At 55.7% G+C, this 17,214-nt stretch overlaps 1 protein-coding gene and 1 long non-coding RNA gene across 4 annotated transcripts; one reads left to right on the top strand and one right to left on the bottom strand.

Annotated features, from left to right (window-relative positions):
• Positions 1-725: 725 nt before the first annotated feature.
• Positions 726-16,836, top strand: ROBO3 (roundabout guidance receptor 3). Of its 3 annotated transcripts, XM_010384622.2 has the most exons (28): positions 726-1,071; positions 4,138-4,464; positions 4,787-4,944; positions 5,338-5,458; positions 5,555-5,693; positions 5,990-6,117; positions 6,404-6,528; positions 7,778-7,949; positions 8,280-8,485; positions 8,692-8,773; positions 9,072-9,237; positions 9,445-9,611; positions 10,153-10,274; positions 10,466-10,691; positions 10,913-11,034; positions 11,308-11,479; positions 11,629-11,814; positions 12,517-12,540; positions 12,622-12,664; positions 12,880-13,019; positions 13,298-13,492; positions 13,659-13,797; positions 13,962-14,174; positions 14,576-14,727; positions 14,851-14,961; positions 15,172-15,333; positions 15,795-15,979; positions 16,605-16,836. In XM_010384622.2, exons 1-28 carry the CDS (start codon positions 912-914, stop codon positions 16,614-16,616), a joined length of 4,155 nt encoding a protein of 1,384 aa, XP_010382924.1. In that variant the 5' UTR covers positions 726-911; the 3' UTR covers positions 16,617-16,836. The 3 variants fall into 3 exon arrangements, with proteins under 3 accessions (XP_010382924.1, XP_030774687.1, XP_030774686.1); XM_030918827.1 differs by lacking the exons at positions 726-1,071; positions 4,138-4,464; positions 4,787-4,944; ... (11 more) ...; positions 10,913-11,034; positions 11,308-11,479 and having other exon boundaries at positions 11,757-11,814; positions 12,844-13,019; XM_030918826.1 differs by lacking the exons at positions 726-1,071; positions 4,138-4,464; positions 4,787-4,944; ... (13 more) ...; positions 11,629-11,814; positions 12,517-12,540 and adding an exon at positions 12,176-12,288.
• On the bottom strand, positions 4,874-11,773 carry LOC115893660. Its single transcript, XR_004053722.1, has 3 exons — positions 11,643-11,773; positions 11,341-11,498; positions 4,874-5,454 (listed from the first exon to the last, which is right to left on the bottom strand). It is a non-coding gene; the product is annotated as an uncharacterized LOC115893660 (long non-coding RNA).
• Positions 16,837-17,214: the final 378 nt, after the last annotated feature.

Below are 17,214 nucleotides of genomic sequence, written 5' to 3'. Positions count from 1 at the left end.
TGTTTTTATCCTAGAATCCTTGGTTCCATTTCAGTCTCCTCAAAAACGTAAAACAATTTAATAAAAAATGTCAAAGCAGAGTAATGTAAAAGTATTCAAGCACATGCAAGTTGCCTGGGTTTCCCTGGCTTTCGGTCTCCTACAGGAACTCCTAGATTAGGGCGTTTGGAGCAGGACTCCCGGGTCGGGGCGGGCTGCACCATCCCCTGGCCTCCAGGCTGCAGAACAGAGGACCAGAGGGCGGAGAGGTGGACCTGTCTTGGAGTTCTCTTCCCACTCCCAGCTCTTGCTGCAAACCACCCCAGTGTCCTGCACTTCCGTCGCCAAATCCCTAGACTTGAGAGAGAATGGAAGTTGAAGCTTTGGCAGCAAGGAGCATTGCTTGCACTTTGCCTCAGTTTCCATAAGGTTAGGGAAAATAGAGGACAGATTCCTGTTCTAAAGGGCAGAGTTCGACAGAGCCTCATCCCTCATCTTGGGTGCTTTGAGAAAGAAGGGACAAACTCCCGCTGCGTCCAGAACAGAACGCTAGGCTTGGGGCGCGGGGCGGGGACTCCAACTCGCGAGCCACGCTACTCTAGTCTCCTGCCCAGATAGTGACTGTAGCGGTAGGGGTGGGAGGGTGGAGGGAGGTGGATTAATCCCTTAATTACGCTGTGATCGGCGTGGCACCTGCTTTCCGCCTGCCCAGCTCCCAGGGGACTCCGGCACTGGGGGGTGGAGAGAAGGACGAGGGAAGGAGGAGGGCACGAGGAGGCACCGACCGTACCCAGGCGAGCCGGCAGGAGAGCGGCACCGTGGCTGCCGCAGCGCGCAGAGGCTGTGGAGGGGCTTACGGCTCCCGGCCCACGGGTCTCAGACCCAGGGGCTGGGCCCCGAGCCCCCTGCCCCGATCCCAGCTGGGTCGAACCATGCTGCGCTACCTGCTGAAAACGCTGCTGCAGATGAACTTGTTTGCGGACTCTCTGGCCGGGGACATCTCCAACTCCAGCGAGCTGCTCTTGGGCTTCAACTCCTCGCTGGCGGCGCTCAACCACACCCTGCTGCCTCCCGGCGATCCCTCTCTCAACGGTGAGACCCTGCCTCTTGGGGATATGGGATCCTGGGATGGGGATGAAGTGAGAGGGCGGCGTGGAAGGGAAGGAGAAGCGCTCCTGTCCCGAGGTCCAGGATTGAGCGGCGCCTCCCAGCGCCTCCCTGGGTCTTGGGGGCTAAGGGATAATTTGGAGCTTGGAGCACCTGAGTGGGGGTACCCGCGGGAGGTCGAGGGCTTGGGAGAAGATATCTACTGAGTCTTTTTACACCTCCTTCCCTTCCCCTACAACGCCCACCCCAGGTGAGAAGAACCGTGGCTGGTGACGGGCAGGGAAGTCCGAGCTAAGAAAGGCCCGGGCCCAGCGCAGGGAGGGCAGAGGAGGGGGCACGGTCTCCCCCCGGCCTCGGCCAAGCCGGGTCACTCGGTGACCCACCCAGGCAGCTGGTCTTCGGAATCCCGAAGTTTCCCAAGAACTCACTTAGGACCTGAGGAAGCCAAAATGCTGGATGTGTTTGCTACGGAGGGGACAGGGGCGGCGATCATTTTAAGGAAACTTAGAAGTTTGTCTTTCAGCGGCGGGACTCTCAGCCGGCCCACCCCGGCAGAGCTGTGGCGGGCGGGCGGAGCTGGCTGCGAGGTCGTTACCGCTAATTACGGCGATTAATAAACGACTGGGACAGCGCGCTCTCATCTAGCGCCGCGGGGAAGCTGCGGGAGCCGGCCGCCGCCAGCCTTCGGAGAGGCCGGAGCGCGCCCCCTGCCTGCAGCATCGGCAACCCCCGCTTTCCCGGGCTCTTTCGCGTGTGGTTCCCTCCAGGTGCACGCGGTCCCCATCCCTCTGCCTCGACCCACTCGAGTCTAGTGACGAGCACTGTGCTGGGGACTCGAAGGTGGAGAGAAAGGAGACCTGGGCAATATGTGTGTGTTTATGTGTGGGGCACATCAGGTGCTGAGGGAGGAGCCCCTGAGCCTCATTAGCATGGCCATTAGCTATTCATTAGGCTGCAGTCGAAGCATCTCCTGAGACCGGGAAGGGTAGGGGGAAATTCCAGGGAAAGGGCGCCTGCAGCTGTGTCTACAGGAATTAGGGGGAAAGGACCGACCAGAAGGGTGTGTTCCGTATGGAAGGAGTGGGGAGAAAGACGATGGGGGATGAGCCCGATTCTCCAACCTCTTGACCCTCCTAGATTCCCAGGAGGTTAAGCACAGACCCCCTCTCGCTGGCACTCCGCAGAGTCCCGCTTCTGCTCACCTAGCGCGTTTACAGAGTGTTTTCACCATACTTAGTCTCATCTAAGCTCGAAAACTTAGTGAGGTATGTAAGGAAGGTGTTGACAGGCACATTTTGCCGCTGAGAAAATGCTTTATAGAGTGAATAGTATCCTAATCGTCACAAAAGCAGCATGAAGCAAAACCTGGCGATAACAGATCAGCCTATTTCCATTACACCTGAGGGCTATACCAAGGGGAAAAAAGAATATTGGGGTCTGGTAGAATTCGATTCAGGTAGAGCCTGTAGGAGCCAAGATAAGGTGCATGTGCTGGGAACACAAGCCCTTAAATAATGGCAGAGTAGTAACATTTATCCCCCAATGCTTTACATACGTTATGGTCTTAGAGCAACCCTATCACTACTCCCACATCACAAATAAAGAAACTAAGACTCAGAGAAGTTAAATAATTTGCCCAAGTTCTTACAGCTAGGAAGGGTCAAAGTCTGAGATTCCAGCCCTGGTTGGTTCAACACCAACACCTGAGCTCTCAGTCACTGCAGTGTTGCTCATCACGGGGTGTTCCAAAATTGGGAATGGGAGGAGATGGAGGAGAAGAGACGGGTGAAAAGCAGAGATTTCCAATTGGAAGGGAAATAGAGAAAATTATCCTCCCAAGCGGGACAGAAATCGATCTTCTTGACTACAGGCAATTAAACTTCTCAGGACAGCGCCAGCACTGGTCAGCCTGTCCAGCTTTGTCTACAACAGAACTTCTAAGAGGAGGGGCGGGAAATGAAACCCAAACTCACACGTGGGCGGGAACCGGGAGGTTCCTGCAGATTTTGGAACAGGGTAGGAGGGGAGGGGGCAGGGGGCAGAACAGATGCTTGAAGTGGTCCCTGGTTATTTTACACCAGATTATTCAAGGCTGCAGTGGCACCTACTGGCCGCCAAGGGTTACAAATCCACTTTTGTTGGCTGGACTAGAGGCTGAGAGTGCCGGAGTATAACAGGCTCCGGGATCCCAAACCGTACTGCAGAAGGCGAAACAGGCCAAAGTCTGCAGGCCAAGTGACAGGTGGGACAGAATATGTGGATGAACTGATTCAAGTGAACAGGGAAAGTAGAGGAACATCAACCAGTAGGATAATCTATTGGAAACTATGCACCTCTCAGGAAAAGGAGACTTAACTAATATTTCTACTGCTCTTTGAGTTCAATTCCTGTGATTTCACAGGACCCTTGAAATGAAGCATGATTATCAGGGGTGTCAGTAAGAAGGACTCTGTGCGACTCATAGAATCCAGGTTGACAAGCCCTTCTAGTCCCGGCCCTATCACTCCCGTGTTCCCTTTCATAAGGGATCCCAGGCCAGTCCACATTCCCAATTTCACTGGGCCGGGACCTTGCAGAGGTCACCAATTGTTGGCTCCAGTGCACGGTTTATGGTCGTTCACTGAGCAAGGACGATCCGTGAACCAGTGCAGGTAGGAGATGGAAACCAGTGGGCAGGAGGTGAGGGAGGGGTCTACTCTCCAAGTGGTGGTTCAGCCACTCCCGCTTAAACTTGGCAGGAGAGGAGATGGAGGTCTCTAGGTGGTCCAGAAAGCTGGTCTAGAAGTTTATGTCCGGATTCCTCTACTAACCGGCCTGTCCGTAGGCATCTTCTTTTGAGACGAGGACTGCGGAACGTCTGCCAATAGGGAGATATTAGATCTTGCAGAGGGAGAGGGTAGGCAGGGAGGGGGTGGAGGTGGGGGCGGGGACTGAGCTCCAGCAGAGAAGCACAGGAGATGGGACGACCAGAGGATTATCTTTCCCTCTGGAGCCTCAATCTGTCCCCACAATGTCCGGGTCTGAGCTCTCTGCGTCACCCCCTGTCCCCAGGGTCAAGGGTAGGACCGGAGGACGCTATGCCCCGCATCGTGGAGCAGCCGCCAGATCTGCTGGTCTCCCGAGGCGAGCCCGCCACGTTGCCCTGTCGCGCTGAGGGCCGACCCCGACCCAACATTGAGTGGTACAAGAACGGGGCGCGTGTGGCCACTGTGCGCGAGGACCCGCGTGCGCACCGCCTGCTGCTGCCCAGCGGCGCCCTCTTCTTCCCGCGCATCGTGCACGGGCGCCGCGCGCGGCCGGACGAAGGTGTCTACACTTGCGTGGCTCGCAACTATCTGGGAGCAGCAGCGAGCAGAAACGCCTCGCTGGAAGTGGCAGGTGAGAGTCAGTTGATCGTCAGCTGGTTGCTTCCACAGCCCGGGGTAGGCGGGAGGGCACCGGGCAATCAGACCCAGAACCAGCCCCAACGACCTCAGCCCATTCAGCATCCTCCTTTGGGACCGCGACCTTTGATCTCTAATGGCCACACCACGGCCAGAGAAGGAAGTGGATCTGACTCCAGGCTGGTATTTTCTCACCTGGGAACGAATTCCAGTCTGTGGTGATCAACTCCCTCTCAAGACAACACTTTCCTTGTGTACTCAGCCAGTTATGTCACTTTACACCCTGCTTATTCTTCCCCGCCCCCCTCCCCACCCAGTCCTCCGTGATGATTTCCGGCAGTCTCCTGGAAACGTGGTGGTGGCAGTGGGGGAGCCAACAGTACTGGAATGCGCGCCCCCCCGCGGCCACCCGGAGCCTTCGGTGTCCTGGAGGAAGGACGGTGCAAGACTCAAGGAAGAGGAAGGAAGGATCGCGGTGAGGGCGGGATTATGACCGGGGACCCCACCAGGAGAGGGGACATAGGGTAGGGGTCTGGGACAAGGCTCAAAGGCCCAGGAAGGCCTGGGTCTAAGGGTCTTGGAGGTTTCAAGGCTGGAGATTGAGATCAGGGCATTAGCTCACCAGAGACTAAGAGTCAACTATACAGGGAGGGATAAGGAAGATGGAATTGGTATAAAAAAGGGGGCGGGGCATGATGCCCCAGGAACTTCCCATGTGATACGTGGGTCAGCTTCCTTGGCCGTCTTTATCGGCTTGCTGTGAGGATCAAATAAACTTTATACATATGTATATAAACACATATACACCATATATATATATACACTGTGATAGCTGAAACGGACCAAAGTTACCATTATTACTCTGCAGATCCGTGGAGGGAAGCTGATGATGTCACATACACTCAAGAGCGATGCAGGCACGTATGTGTGCGTGGCCTCCAACATGGCGGGAGAACGGGAGAGTGCGGCAGCCGAAGTCGTGGTCCTGGGTAGGCACAGGGAATTTTGAAATTATGGGAACAGGTAGCCTGGAGAGTAAGTAGCCCTACAGACACCCTGACTGTTCATTCACTACCACTCCATAGAGCGTCCCTCATTCCTGCGCAGACCAGTGAATCAGGTGGTCCTGGCTGATGCCCCTGTGAATTTCCTATGTGAGGTGAAGGGAGATCCCCCACCTAGTCTACGCTGGCGCAAGGAGGATGGGGAACTGCCCACAGGCAGGTGAGAGGTCCCCTTCTGCCTGTAGGAAGACCCAACCTGATCAAGAGACTATTCTGCCCTAGAAAACTGGAAGGCAGGCACATTCTCACTTGAGAGCACAGAGAAGTCTGTTCCCTAGAGCCTGTGGCCCAGCCCTATCCAGTCCCTACCTCCATTGATTTGTCCACGGGTAACCAGCTTCTGTCCCTGCTGGGTCCTGCCTGTCTTTATGTACCTTGACCCTGGTGTCTGTCCTGGGGGAGAGAGAAGGGGTCTATAGCTGTGGCCAACCCAGCCTGGGGTGGGGAGTGGAGCAGGTATGAGATCCGGAGTGACCACAGCCTTTGGATTGGGCATGTGAGTGCCGAAGATGAGGGAACGTACACCTGTGTGGCGGAGAACAGTGTGGGCCGCGCTGAAGCATCTGGCTCCCTCAGTGTTCACGGTGAGGGCTGTGCTTGGGACTGCCTGCAGCAGGAATGGTAGAAGGGAAGAAGGAGGATGGTTGGCAGGAGACTGAGGGAGAAAGGGCAGAGCAGGGCATGTGGGTGGGACACCTGAGACTTCTGCAAGGAGTGGGAGGAGGAGAACGCTAAGCAGGCTGGGCAGGAAGAGATGGATATCTGCTCCTATACACTTGAGCTAAGCTGGAGCTCCTCTCTCCTGTTCCTGCAGTCTCCTTTCTTAGTGCCTCTGACTCCCTGTTCCTTTTTCTCACCTTCCCTTCCCAGTCCCACCCCAGTTGGTGACCCAGCCCCAGGACCAGATAGCAGCTCCTGGAGACAGTGTGACTTTCCAGTGTGAGACCAAAGGAAACCCCCCACCTGCCATCTTCTGGCAGAAGGAGGGGAGTCAGGTGGGTGGCCATCTCCAAGGAGCTTCCCATCAGCCTTCCTCTGTGGCTCAGCCTCCCTCCACGGCTCAGCCTCCCTCCCTCTACATTCTGCAAACTTCTCTCTGGGACTTCTGTTTTATCTTTGGGAGCCCCCAGAAACCCTTGCAGGTTATTTGAGAGGATTAAATAAGATAATGAATATAAAAGGCCTGGAACACACTGGGACACTTTTTAATAAATGATAATAATACACTTAGGTGGTAGAGAACAGTCCGGGACGGTAGTTTCTTAGAGAATCCTTCTGTTTCTGGCAAGGCTATCCTGAGGATGTAACAAACTCGATTTATCTCTCCTCCCTTAGACCCCTTGAGCTTTGGCTTTGGACATAACACACTGCTCTGGAAACACTACTGAACCAAAGCTGCTCAGGGTAGAAAATTACTTGCTCTTCTATTTATAGTGGCCACAAGAGACTTTCACAAGGGAGAGCTCACAGTCATTCCTTTTGAACCTTGCAAGCAAATCTCAAAATCCAAAAGCAGAATGAACATTAACTGAAGTTACAACATAAATAACTCTCTCTAAAGGAAGGGTGGGAATTTTGCTACTGGAAACAGGGTCAGCAAGATAAAATAAGTATGACAAGCTCCACTCTGCTGGAAAACAAGGCAACCTGCTACCTCATTCCAAATCGACAGCCACAATTTTCTAACATCTTTTCTAGCACCTGGGACTGCTGAATTCTAATTAGATTCTCGCACGAATAAAAACGGTGATGGTTAGTAGGGGGTGAAGCAGGTGTTAGTCAGGGTCTCAGCATGGCGCCCTTTATCCTGAGACCCAAACCTGCCTCCTATCTAATCTAATGGATTAGCTTCCATGGATCTATCTAATGAAAATCGTTAAAGCAGGAAGAAGAGGAGTGTGTTTACCACAATGTGTTAGAAGACTTTCATATGATTACTTCATGTGATCTTTCTAACTATCCTCTAAGCATCAAATTTGGGAAACAGGTTAAATAGCTTGTTCAGGGTTTCCCAACTAGTAAGTCACAGAGCTGGGAAGTGGACTCTGAAACTGTTGAATAAAATTCCCTGATTTTTTTTGTGAATAAATTTAACTACTTTGCCCAAGGTCACATCACTGCTGGAGACAGACAATGAACTAGAATCTTAGGAATTCTCTGAATTTTGAGATTGACAGGAATGGGGACCTCTCCCTGCCCAGTTGCCTGCTCATTCCCTACCCTCGTTCCTTGCTCTGTCTCCAGGTCCTACTTTTCCCCAGTCAGTCACTTCAGCCAACAGGGCGCTTCTCAGTCTCTCCAAGAGGCCAACTCAACATCACTGCGGTGCAGCGTGGGGATGCTGGGTACTATGTGTGCCAGGCTGTCAGTGTGGCTGGCAGCATCCTGGCCAAGGCCCTGCTGGAGATAAAAGGAGGTACGTGTCCATGAAGATAGGGCTGGACCCATGGCTTGGGAGGAAATAATGGCCTAAAGTGATGTGTTTCTCTAGGAGTCTATATACTATGTCTGCAAGAGGAGAGGTGTGTTCCTGAGGCATGTCCTTGAAGTTTGGAAACCAGCAGCAGAAGCCACTAATAATGGCTGGTCCTGGGCAGAGACTTAGATGATTATCAAAGCCCCCTCTGATCACCAGAAGTTTCAGAGGGTGGGGGAGGGAGAGTGAAGGAGTAGAGAATGAGGACAAGGGGCTGGCCACCAGGCCCTAAGCTCCTCCCCTGAGGTGCACACGGTCTTCCTCTCTCAGCCTCTTTGGATGGGCTGCCTCCTGTCATCCTCCAGGGACCAGCCAATCAGACGCTGGTGCTTGGTTCCTCCGTGTGGCTGCCATGCAGAGTGACTGGGAACCCTCAACCCAGTGTCCGATGGAAGAAGGATGGGCAGTGGCTGCAGGGGGATGACCTCCAGTTCAAGCCAATGGCCAACGGTACCCTGTACATCGCCAGCGTGCAGGTGAGTGTCATCCTTGGGGCCCTAGTAGCTGAGAATGGCTATCTGCTCCACTTTCCTTACACAAGTAAGTACTCACTGGGCCTTTATCCCTCTGTTCTCTCAGAGCACCTAGTGTCCAACATCTTCCCATCCTTCTGCTACCCGCCTCCACCCCCTCACTGGATCTTGCTGCACTCTGTTTGCCAGTGCTCTGCCCTCTCTTACAGGAGATGGACATGGGCTTCTACAGCTGTGTGGCCAAGAGTTCCATAGGGGAAGCCACATGGAGTGGCTGGCTTCAGATGCGGGGTGAGTTTTTTCTTTGTTCCCTTATTTTGATAATACCTTCCTCCAAACCCGCTTCAACAGGTAGTCAATACCCCCTCAAACTCCGGGATTAACTTTATGTCACAAATGCCATGGTTACGGTGGTGAGGATGAGGAGGACAGTAGTGGTGCCCATGGGAGGCAGATGTGAGTAGGGGACTATAGCCCACTCTGACCATCACCACTGCTCAGAGCTCCATAGCTCCCCTGGGAAGGAGACAGCTTACACTAGGGTTAGCCTTTGCCTATCCTTCTACTTAAAGATTATCTCCCACTGCAGAAGATTGGGGAGTATCACCAGACCCCCCTACAGAACCCAGTACCCCTCCGGGGCCTCCCTCTCAGCCAGTGGTCACTGAGATCACCAAGAACAGCATTACCCTGACCTGGGAGCCCAACCCACAGACTGGGGCTGCAGTCACATCTTATGTGATAGAGGCTTTCAGGTATGGAGAAAGTTTTGAATGCAGACCTGGAGAGTTAAAAGGAGGGGATCCTATACCCTTAGGGTCTTTGCTATTGTGAGGCGGGATTCTCCAATACCCTCTCCCAAGGGGAAGACATAATGGTGGTTCATAGAGAGTGGATGAGATGGAGTAGGCAGGTTGGGAGTTCCTGGTTTAGACAACCCTGTGATCTCCTTCCTGTTGTAGCCCAGCAGCTGGCAACACGTGGCATACTGTGGCAGATGGTGTGCAGCTGGAGACACACACAGTCAGTGGTCTGCAGCCTAATACCATCTACGTGTTTCTGGTTCGAGCAGTGGGAACCTGGGGCCTCAGTGATCCCAGCCCCGTCTCTGAGCCTGTCCGTACACAGGGTAAGGTCAGAGTCCCTGCGCTCATGGGCATGAAATGTTACATCATACAGCATTCCTCTCCCCCAAAACCATGACACCATGGCAGTTCATAAAGTTCTTTCCTGCTATGCCAGGTCTATACTGGTGGCCCGGCCTGGAATAGGAGATCACGTTTGCCTCTCATAGAAGAGACAAGGGAGGAGGAAGGCAGGGAGAGGGGAGGAGGGAAGAAGGAAAGAGAGAGGTATTCATTCATTTTGGCAGCTTCTGACTTCTGAGCCTTTTGCCCATAAATAATATAGATTATTAAGACTAGAATGGACCATGGAGGGGCCATCTTCATCTTAAAGATGAGGAACTGAGGCCTTTAAAGGATGCATGTGTAGTTATGCTAGCTGGACACCGAGGCCCACATCTGGAAGCTATTTCCCTGACCAGTCCCCTCCTGACCATGGGGTGTGCTCTACTAAGTGGAGCAGGGCAGAGGTAGGACACGAGCACACTCTCAGTCGTGTCTCCCTGTCCCTGGTGGCCTCTGCTGAGTAGGTTCTTTGGTCAACAGACAGCAGCCCCTCTAGGCCAGTGGAGGACCCATGGAGAGGCCAGCAGGGACTGGCTGAAGTGGCTGTGCGCCTGCAGGAGCCCATAGTGCTGGGACCCCGGACCCTGCAGGTGTCCTGGATTGTGAGTGTGGTATGGGGAGGAGATTCAGGGTGGGGATGATTATGAGGCACACGGGGGCCTCCAAGAGTGAGTATGGGAGAGTGGGAGGTGAGTGGTTGGGGAAGGCGGCATGAGTGGAGGAGGGGCTGGGCCTGGAGGGCCTGTATGGCCTCAGCCTCCCGCTCTGGTGTGCCTTGTCCTGTCTCCCACAGGTGGATGGCCCAGTCCAGCTGGTGCAAGGTTTCCGGGTGTCTTGGAGGGTAGCAGGCCCTGACAGAGGAAGCTGGACAATGTTGGACCTACAGTCCCCAAGCCAGCAAAGTACTGTGCTAAGAGGACTCCCTCCAGGGACCCAAATCCAGATCAAGGTGCAAGCCCAAGGCCAGGAGGGGCTGGGAGCTGAAAGCCTCTCTGTGACCAGGAGCATTCCTGAGGAGGGTAAGGAGGGCCACCGAACAGATGGATGGACAAGAGGGAAGAACGGGTGGGGGTGGAGGGGGGATGAAAATTTGCAGGATGAGAGCAGGGTGAGAGGATGGGGAGAAGGAAGGGCTCTCAGTTCCCTAAGATGTTAGAACAGGGAGGGGGAATGTTGGGGCAGGAGGGGCAGCTTGCAATGACTATTTGTGTCCTTCTCACCATGCTCCACCCTGGCCCAGCCCCCAGTGGCCCCCCCCAGGGAGTGGCGGTGGCCTTGGGGGGTGATGGCAACAGCAGTATCACTGTGTCCTGGGAACCTCCACTCCCCTCCCAGCAAAATGGGGTCATCACGGAGTACCAGGTAGGGGGACTGAGAAGGGACTAGATGGGAGGGCCAGGCTGGGAGGGAGAGGGAGGACCTAGTGGCTAGAATTAGGGTGGAGGAAATCTATTATAGATTTGGCTTTAGGGTTGGGGATGAGTTTAGGGGAGAAGAGAGAGGTTTCCAAGTGTTGTTTCCAGGTTGAATCACATTACATCTGTCTAAGGCTCCTCTACCATTTGAAGCCTTAAGTTTCCCGGTGAGGCTAAGAACCCCATTTCTGACTCTAAATCCGGGACTCGGCCTCCCTAGATCTGGTGCCTGGGCAATGAGAGCCGCTTTCACCTCAATCGGTCTGCAGCAGGCTGGGCACGCTCCGCAATGCTCCGAGGACTGGTTCCCGGTCTCCTCTATCGAACCCTGGTCGCGGCGGCCACGAGCGCAGGCGTGGGCGTGGCCAGTGCCCCGGTGCTGGTGCAGCTGCGTGAGTCCACCCGAGGGCACTGCTGGGGATTGTGGCGGGGGCGGGGCAAGCCCCCAACTGGGGTAACTGTGCCTGCCAGGTCGGGAATGACCCTTTCCCAGTTCCAGGGTTTCGCGCCCCTCCTCCCCTCACCTCTCTGACCCCCACAGCGTCCCCGCCGTACCTGGAGCCCGGGCTGGAGGTGGGCGCGGGGCTGGCGGAGCGGCTAGCGAGGGTGCTGCGGAAGCCCGCCTTCCTCGCGGGCAGTGGCGCCGCCTGCGGGGCGCTACTGCTCGGGCTCTGCGCCGCCCTCTACCGGCGCCGGAAACAGCGCAAAGAGCTCAGCCACTACACGGGTGAGCGCCCGGCCCCTGAGCGGACGGAGCCAGGCGGGCCATGGGGAGGGGCAGGGGCTTAGCCTCTGGCGAGTGAGGACCGGGTCGGGAGGAAGGGGTCTCACCGGGAGTTCAGCCTCTTGGGTAGGGGTGGGATACGCGGGGCGGCTCGAGTTGCTGCCAGGACTCGGGAGAGTTGCGGGCCAAGACGGGGCGGGATCTGGATCTGGGGAGAGGGGTGGCTTTTGCCCCTAAGACGCCGCGAGGAGGCCAGGCTTTGCAACCGTCTCCACAAAGAAGGGGCAAGTTCGAGGACAGAAAGCCCACTCCAAGGGCGGGGGGCGGGGCCTGGCTAGAGGGGGTGTGGCCAGGATCCCAGGCAGTAAATTGTGAGGCGGGATCTGAATGGAAAGGCGGGGCTCGCTGAAAAGAGGTGACCGAGTTCTGCTACTCCCTAGTAAGGGACGTCTCTGGAGAGAATCTGAGGTGTCTGAGGTCAGTGGTTTTCAATCTTGGTTGGCTATACATAGGAATCACTTGGGGAGCTTGAGAAAAATACCGATACCTGAGTCCCACCGCCCAGAAATTCTGATGAAATCGATCCAGGGTGCAGCCTGAGTGGTAGAACTGGGACCGGGGCCGAGGAGTGGACAAGTATAGGGGTATTTCTGACCCTTCTCCTCATTTCCCCTCTTCTTTCTCCCACGGGTTCCTTTCTGGAAGCCTCTTTTGCCTACACACCGGCAGGTAAGCCATCTCTGCCCCACTGGGGTTCAGACCCCCCAGGAGGGCCCTTCTCTCACACATTCTCCCCGTCATTTTCCCCAGTGTCCTTCCCGCACTCAGAGGGCCTCTCTGGAGCCAGTTCTAGGTAATTCTCTTAGCCCATCTCCCCAGGATGACCTCCACCGAGAGGCCACTCTTCTTCCTCCCCGCTGCCGCCCCAGGTGGAGGGAGCATGGCCACCTCCCACCCCAACGCCACCGCCACTGCCACTGTCCCGCAACTCCCAAATATCGCCACCTCCCTTTCCTTTGCTGGCCTCTTCAGGCTCTCTGTCCCCAACGCTCACCTGCTCTCACTCAGGCCACCCATGGGCCTTGGCCCCGCCCCCTACCCATGGCTGGCAGATTCGTGGCCCCACCCATCTCGAAGCCCCTCGGCCCAGGAACCCAGGGGAAGCTGCTGCCCCAGCAATCCTGACCCGGACGACAGATATTACAATGGTGAGGAGTTCTCATTCCCTCACTTGGCTTCAGCACACTTCTCCCGACTACTGGGGCAAACTGAAGGGCGCCCGGGAGCCCAGTCTCTCTGAGGTTGGTCAGTCCCTGGGGAGGATGTGAGCTGGGGGAGCCTCTCTGACCTACCTCCACCCTGGTTTAGGATGTAAGGCTTGTGTGGAGGAAGAAGTTGATCCCGTGGGATCTCCCTTTACCCTCCATTCTGTTGTCCTCTATTTTTCTGTCTCTGCCCCCCTGGCCTCCCTCTTTCTTCTCTGCAGAAGCAGGAATCTCCCTGTATCTGGCTCAGACGGCCCGGGGCACAGCCGCACCAGGCGAGGGTCCTGTCTACAGCACCATTGACCCAGCGGGGGAGGAGCTGCAGACCTTCCATGGGGGCTTCCCCCAACATCCCTCAGGGGATGCAGGCCCCTGGAGCCAGTATGCTCCTCCAGAGTGGAGCCAGGGGGACAGTGGTATGACTCCAACTCCTGAAACCCCGTTTAGCCCTGACCAGGGTATTCCCAAAGAGGATCCTCCTCCCTGACCCTCTGGCACCTAGCCTGGCACTTCCTTCTGACCGGTCTCATCTCTGGCTCTTTCCTGCCTGTTGTCCGGGTGTCTCCATCCTATTCTCCTCAGGAGCCAAGGGAGGCAGAGTGAAGCTTCTGGGGAAACCTGTGCAGATGCCCTCTCTGAACTGGCCAGAAGCCCTACCCCCACCTCCTCCTTCTTGTGAACTGAGCTGCCTGGAGGGACCCGAGGAGGAACTGGAGGGCAGGTAGGGATGCTCCCTGCTTCCAGGCCCACACACCTGCGGCCAGACCATGGGCTGCTGGGGGATGCAGAGAGGCTGGTAGAGGAAGGGGAAGGGGCAGCAGGGAAGCCAAAGGGAAGGTATGGAAGCAACTCAGCCCTTTCCTTCTCTCCTGCCTCTGACACCAGCTCAGAGCCAGAGGAGTGGTGCCCACCAATGCCTGAGAGAAGCCACCTGACGGAGCCCAGCTCCAGTGGAGGGTGCCTGGTCACTCCATCCCGAAGGGAAACCCCCTCTCCCACGCCCTCCTATGGACAGCAGTCCACAGCCACTCTTACCCCCTCACCTCCTGACCCTCCCCAGCCCCCAACTGACATGCCCCGTCTCCATCAGATGCCCAGGTAGGGAGGTATATAGTACCTCACTCATTACAAACCCTCTACACATATCTACTCGGTAGATGACTGAGTGGAGGGATGGATGGATGGATGGATGGATGGATGGATCTGGAGTACAGAAGTCTCAGGGCTGTGTCGGGGTGGAAGTGTAATTTGGATAGGAATATGGAGGCTGACAAGATCTCTCATGCCCATTAGACTGGCTCTCGCTGGAGTGGTCAGCAAGCTTCCTGAGACATTTCAGATATGGCTCTCCTCATGCTTCTCTAGCTTGGGAGGACTTATGGGCGGACGGGTTGTGTCTCATTTATCTGTTAGGCTGGGTGTCTAGCACAGTGCCAGGCACATAGTAGGCACTCAGGTTTTGTGGAGGGAACAGATGCTGAGGCCTCCTGTCATTGCAGGAGGATGCCCCTTGGGCCGAGTTCCCCTCTTAGTGTATCCCAGCCCATGCTGGGCATCCGTGAAGGGAGGCCTGCTGGCCTGGGTGCTGGCCCTGCAGCCTCGCCCCACCTCAGCCCCAGTCCTGCCCCTAGCATAGCCAGCAGTGCCCCAGGTAAGTCTGTACAACCTCCTTTTGTCCCCTGAACCCCTCCAGTGCTTGCTTCCCCTTCACCCTTAGGCCCCTTTCCTGATCTTTGCCCTTACCCATTCCTCTTCCCATCTCCTAATGCTATAGGCAGAACCTGGCAGGGGAATGGGGAGATGACTCCCCCACTTCAAGGACCCCATGCTCGATTCCGGAAGAAACCCAAGGCTCTTCCCTACAGGAGGGAGAACAGTCCTGGGGGTGAGGGGGGATGTACCTGGGATATGGTGACAGAAATGGTGGGGGGACAGGCAGGAAACCAAGGGCACATTCTGGGGGCTGGAGGAGGGAACAGGTGAACCCCAATCTTGGGCTGTTCGTTGGCAGCCTCCTGGTGCCAGGGAATGCAGGTAAGAGAAAGATAGTGACAGGAGTGGCAGAAGGCTCCGCTGAAAACAGCTCCCTCCCCAGACTTGCCCCCACCTCCCTTGCCACCGCCGGAGGAAGAGGTGAGCTGGGCCCTAGAGCTGAGGGCAGCAGGCAGCATGTCTTCCCTGGAGCGGGAGCGCAGTGGGGAGATGAAAGTGGTACAAGCCGTGCCCCTGGCAGCCCAGCGGGGGCCCCACCCGGATGGTAAGCAGGGCCAGGGCAGGCAGGAGGGCTGCTGCCACAAGAGACTGTGGGTTTTGGGACTGGGGTCCAATAGTAGACCAGCTCAGCCCTCTCTTTAGTTAGGTCCATGCATTTGATCCACATCAAACTCCCCTGTCTCTCTAGCTCTCTCTGAGCACAATCCCATGAAGTCCCAAGTTGTGTTCATTCCCAGGATAGAAGCCCAGATGAGAGGACTGGGGTCTAGGTGCTCTGTCCCTGCTCCCCACAAGGCTCCCTCTGATTGGGAGCTTCCCTGCAGCGTTCTGAGTACCCGTGATGTCAAGGCCATGTGCCAGGCACTCTGCTGCTCCTCAGCCCCAGGCTGGCTGAGCTCTGTGCCTGCCCTTCCATCTTCTTCCAGAGCTGCGCTTGTGGTCAGGGTGGCAGGGTGGGTGACAGGGAAGTTCTGCTCCTGGCTGCCTTTTGCTCTTGTGCTGCAGAAGAGGCCTGGCTCCCGTACAGCAGACCAAGCTTCCTATCCCGGGGCCAGGGCACCAGCACCTGTTCCACGGCTGGCAGCAACTCTTCCAGGGGCTCCAGCAGCTCTAGGGGATCCCGGGGCCCTGGCCGGAGCCGGAGTCGGAGCCGGAGCCAGAGCCAAAGGCTGGGACAGAAACGCCGAGAGGTAGGGGCTATAGATTGCAGAAAAATGAGGGGAGAGGACTAGGGAAGGGTGGACCAAGGGGTAATGGAAAACAGGAAGGTAGGCAAGGGCTTGTAGAGGAGTGTCAAAAGGAGGGGATCGAGAGAGTGAGGGGGAGGGAGGAATCCTGTAGAAGTGACAAGGGGACTGAGTGTGGTGGGTCATGCCTGTAATCCTAGCACTTTGGGAGACTGAGGCGGGCGGATCCCTTGAGCTCAGGAGTTCAAGATTAGCCTGGGCAATATGGTGAAATCCCATCTCTACAAAAAAAAAATACAAAATTAGCTGGGCGCAGTGTTGTGCTCCTATAGTCCCAGCTACTCCGGAGGCTTGAGGTGGGAGGATAGCTTAAGCCTGGGTGGTCAAGGCTGCAGTGAGCCATGATCACACCACTGCTCTCCAGCTGGGTGACAGAGTGAGACTCTGTCTCAAACAAAACAACACAAAACAAAAGAAATGACAAGGGGTAAGGACAAGATGATACATAATCGAGGAGTCTGGGCCCACCATAGGAGAACTGGGTTAGGAGGGAGAAAGCCCGAACCCCTCTTGGACTTGTTTGCCCTGGGCCAGGGTTTTACAAAACAGCATCTCTCTCTCTCCCTAGGAACCAAGATGACCCTTGCTGGGGCATTGAGAATATCAGGAGTGCCACAGGGAAGGGTAGTATGGATGTCTTTTCCCTCCCAGCAGTGATGAGTAGGGCTAACTGAAGTCCATTGGTTTCCACGATTTCAATTGACTGAGAAGGCAGAGAGCTAGCTCCTCCCTTTCTTTCTCTTTCTACCTGAGACTTGTTTATAAAAAACAAAACAATAAAAAGAGTCTGATCAGAGCCCGGGGCCCTGTCTGGTTCTGTGCAGAAGGCTGGAAAGAAGGCGACTGCAGGGTCCTATATATCAGCACACACTGGTAGCTTCTGCTTCCCTTTCCACTCTGTCCAAAGTACTAAGGCACAATGGCTCACACCTGTAATCCCAGCACTTTAGGAGGCTGAGGCAGGAGGATCACTTGAGCCCAGGAGTTTGAGACCAGCCTGGGCAACCTAGCAAGACCTTGTGTCTACACACACACTAACTAACTAAATACATAAATAAATCAGCCAGGTACGGTTGTGTGCACCTGTCATTCTATCTGCTTGGGAAGCTGAGGCAGTAGTATTGCCTGAACCCAGGTGTTAGAGGTTATAGTGAGCTGTGATTGTGCCACTGGACTTC

Source organism: Rhinopithecus roxellana, chromosome 15 (genome assembly GCF_007565055.1).
Source record: "Rhinopithecus roxellana isolate Shanxi Qingling chromosome 15, ASM756505v1, whole genome shotgun sequence".
NCBI lineage: Eukaryota > Metazoa > Chordata > Mammalia > Primates > Cercopithecidae > Rhinopithecus > Rhinopithecus roxellana.
This window is presented reverse-complemented; position numbering and strand designations above follow the sequence as displayed.

What these genes read in the sequence shown, in the direction of transcription:
- ROBO3 (XM_010384622.2), top strand. Translation starts at nt 912, where the DNA reads ATGCTGCGCTACCTGCTGAAAACGCTGCTGCAGATGAACTTGTTTGCG. An exon ending in GGACGACAGATATTACAATG is followed by an intron (nt 13,020 to 13,297) that starts GTGAGGAGTTCT and finishes TCTTCTCTGCAG; the next exon opens with AAGCAGGAATCTCCCTGTAT. An exon ending in CGTCTCCATCAGATGCCCAG is followed by an intron (nt 14,175 to 14,575) that starts GTAGGGAGGTAT and finishes CTGTCATTGCAG; the next exon opens with GAGGATGCCCCTTGGGCCGA.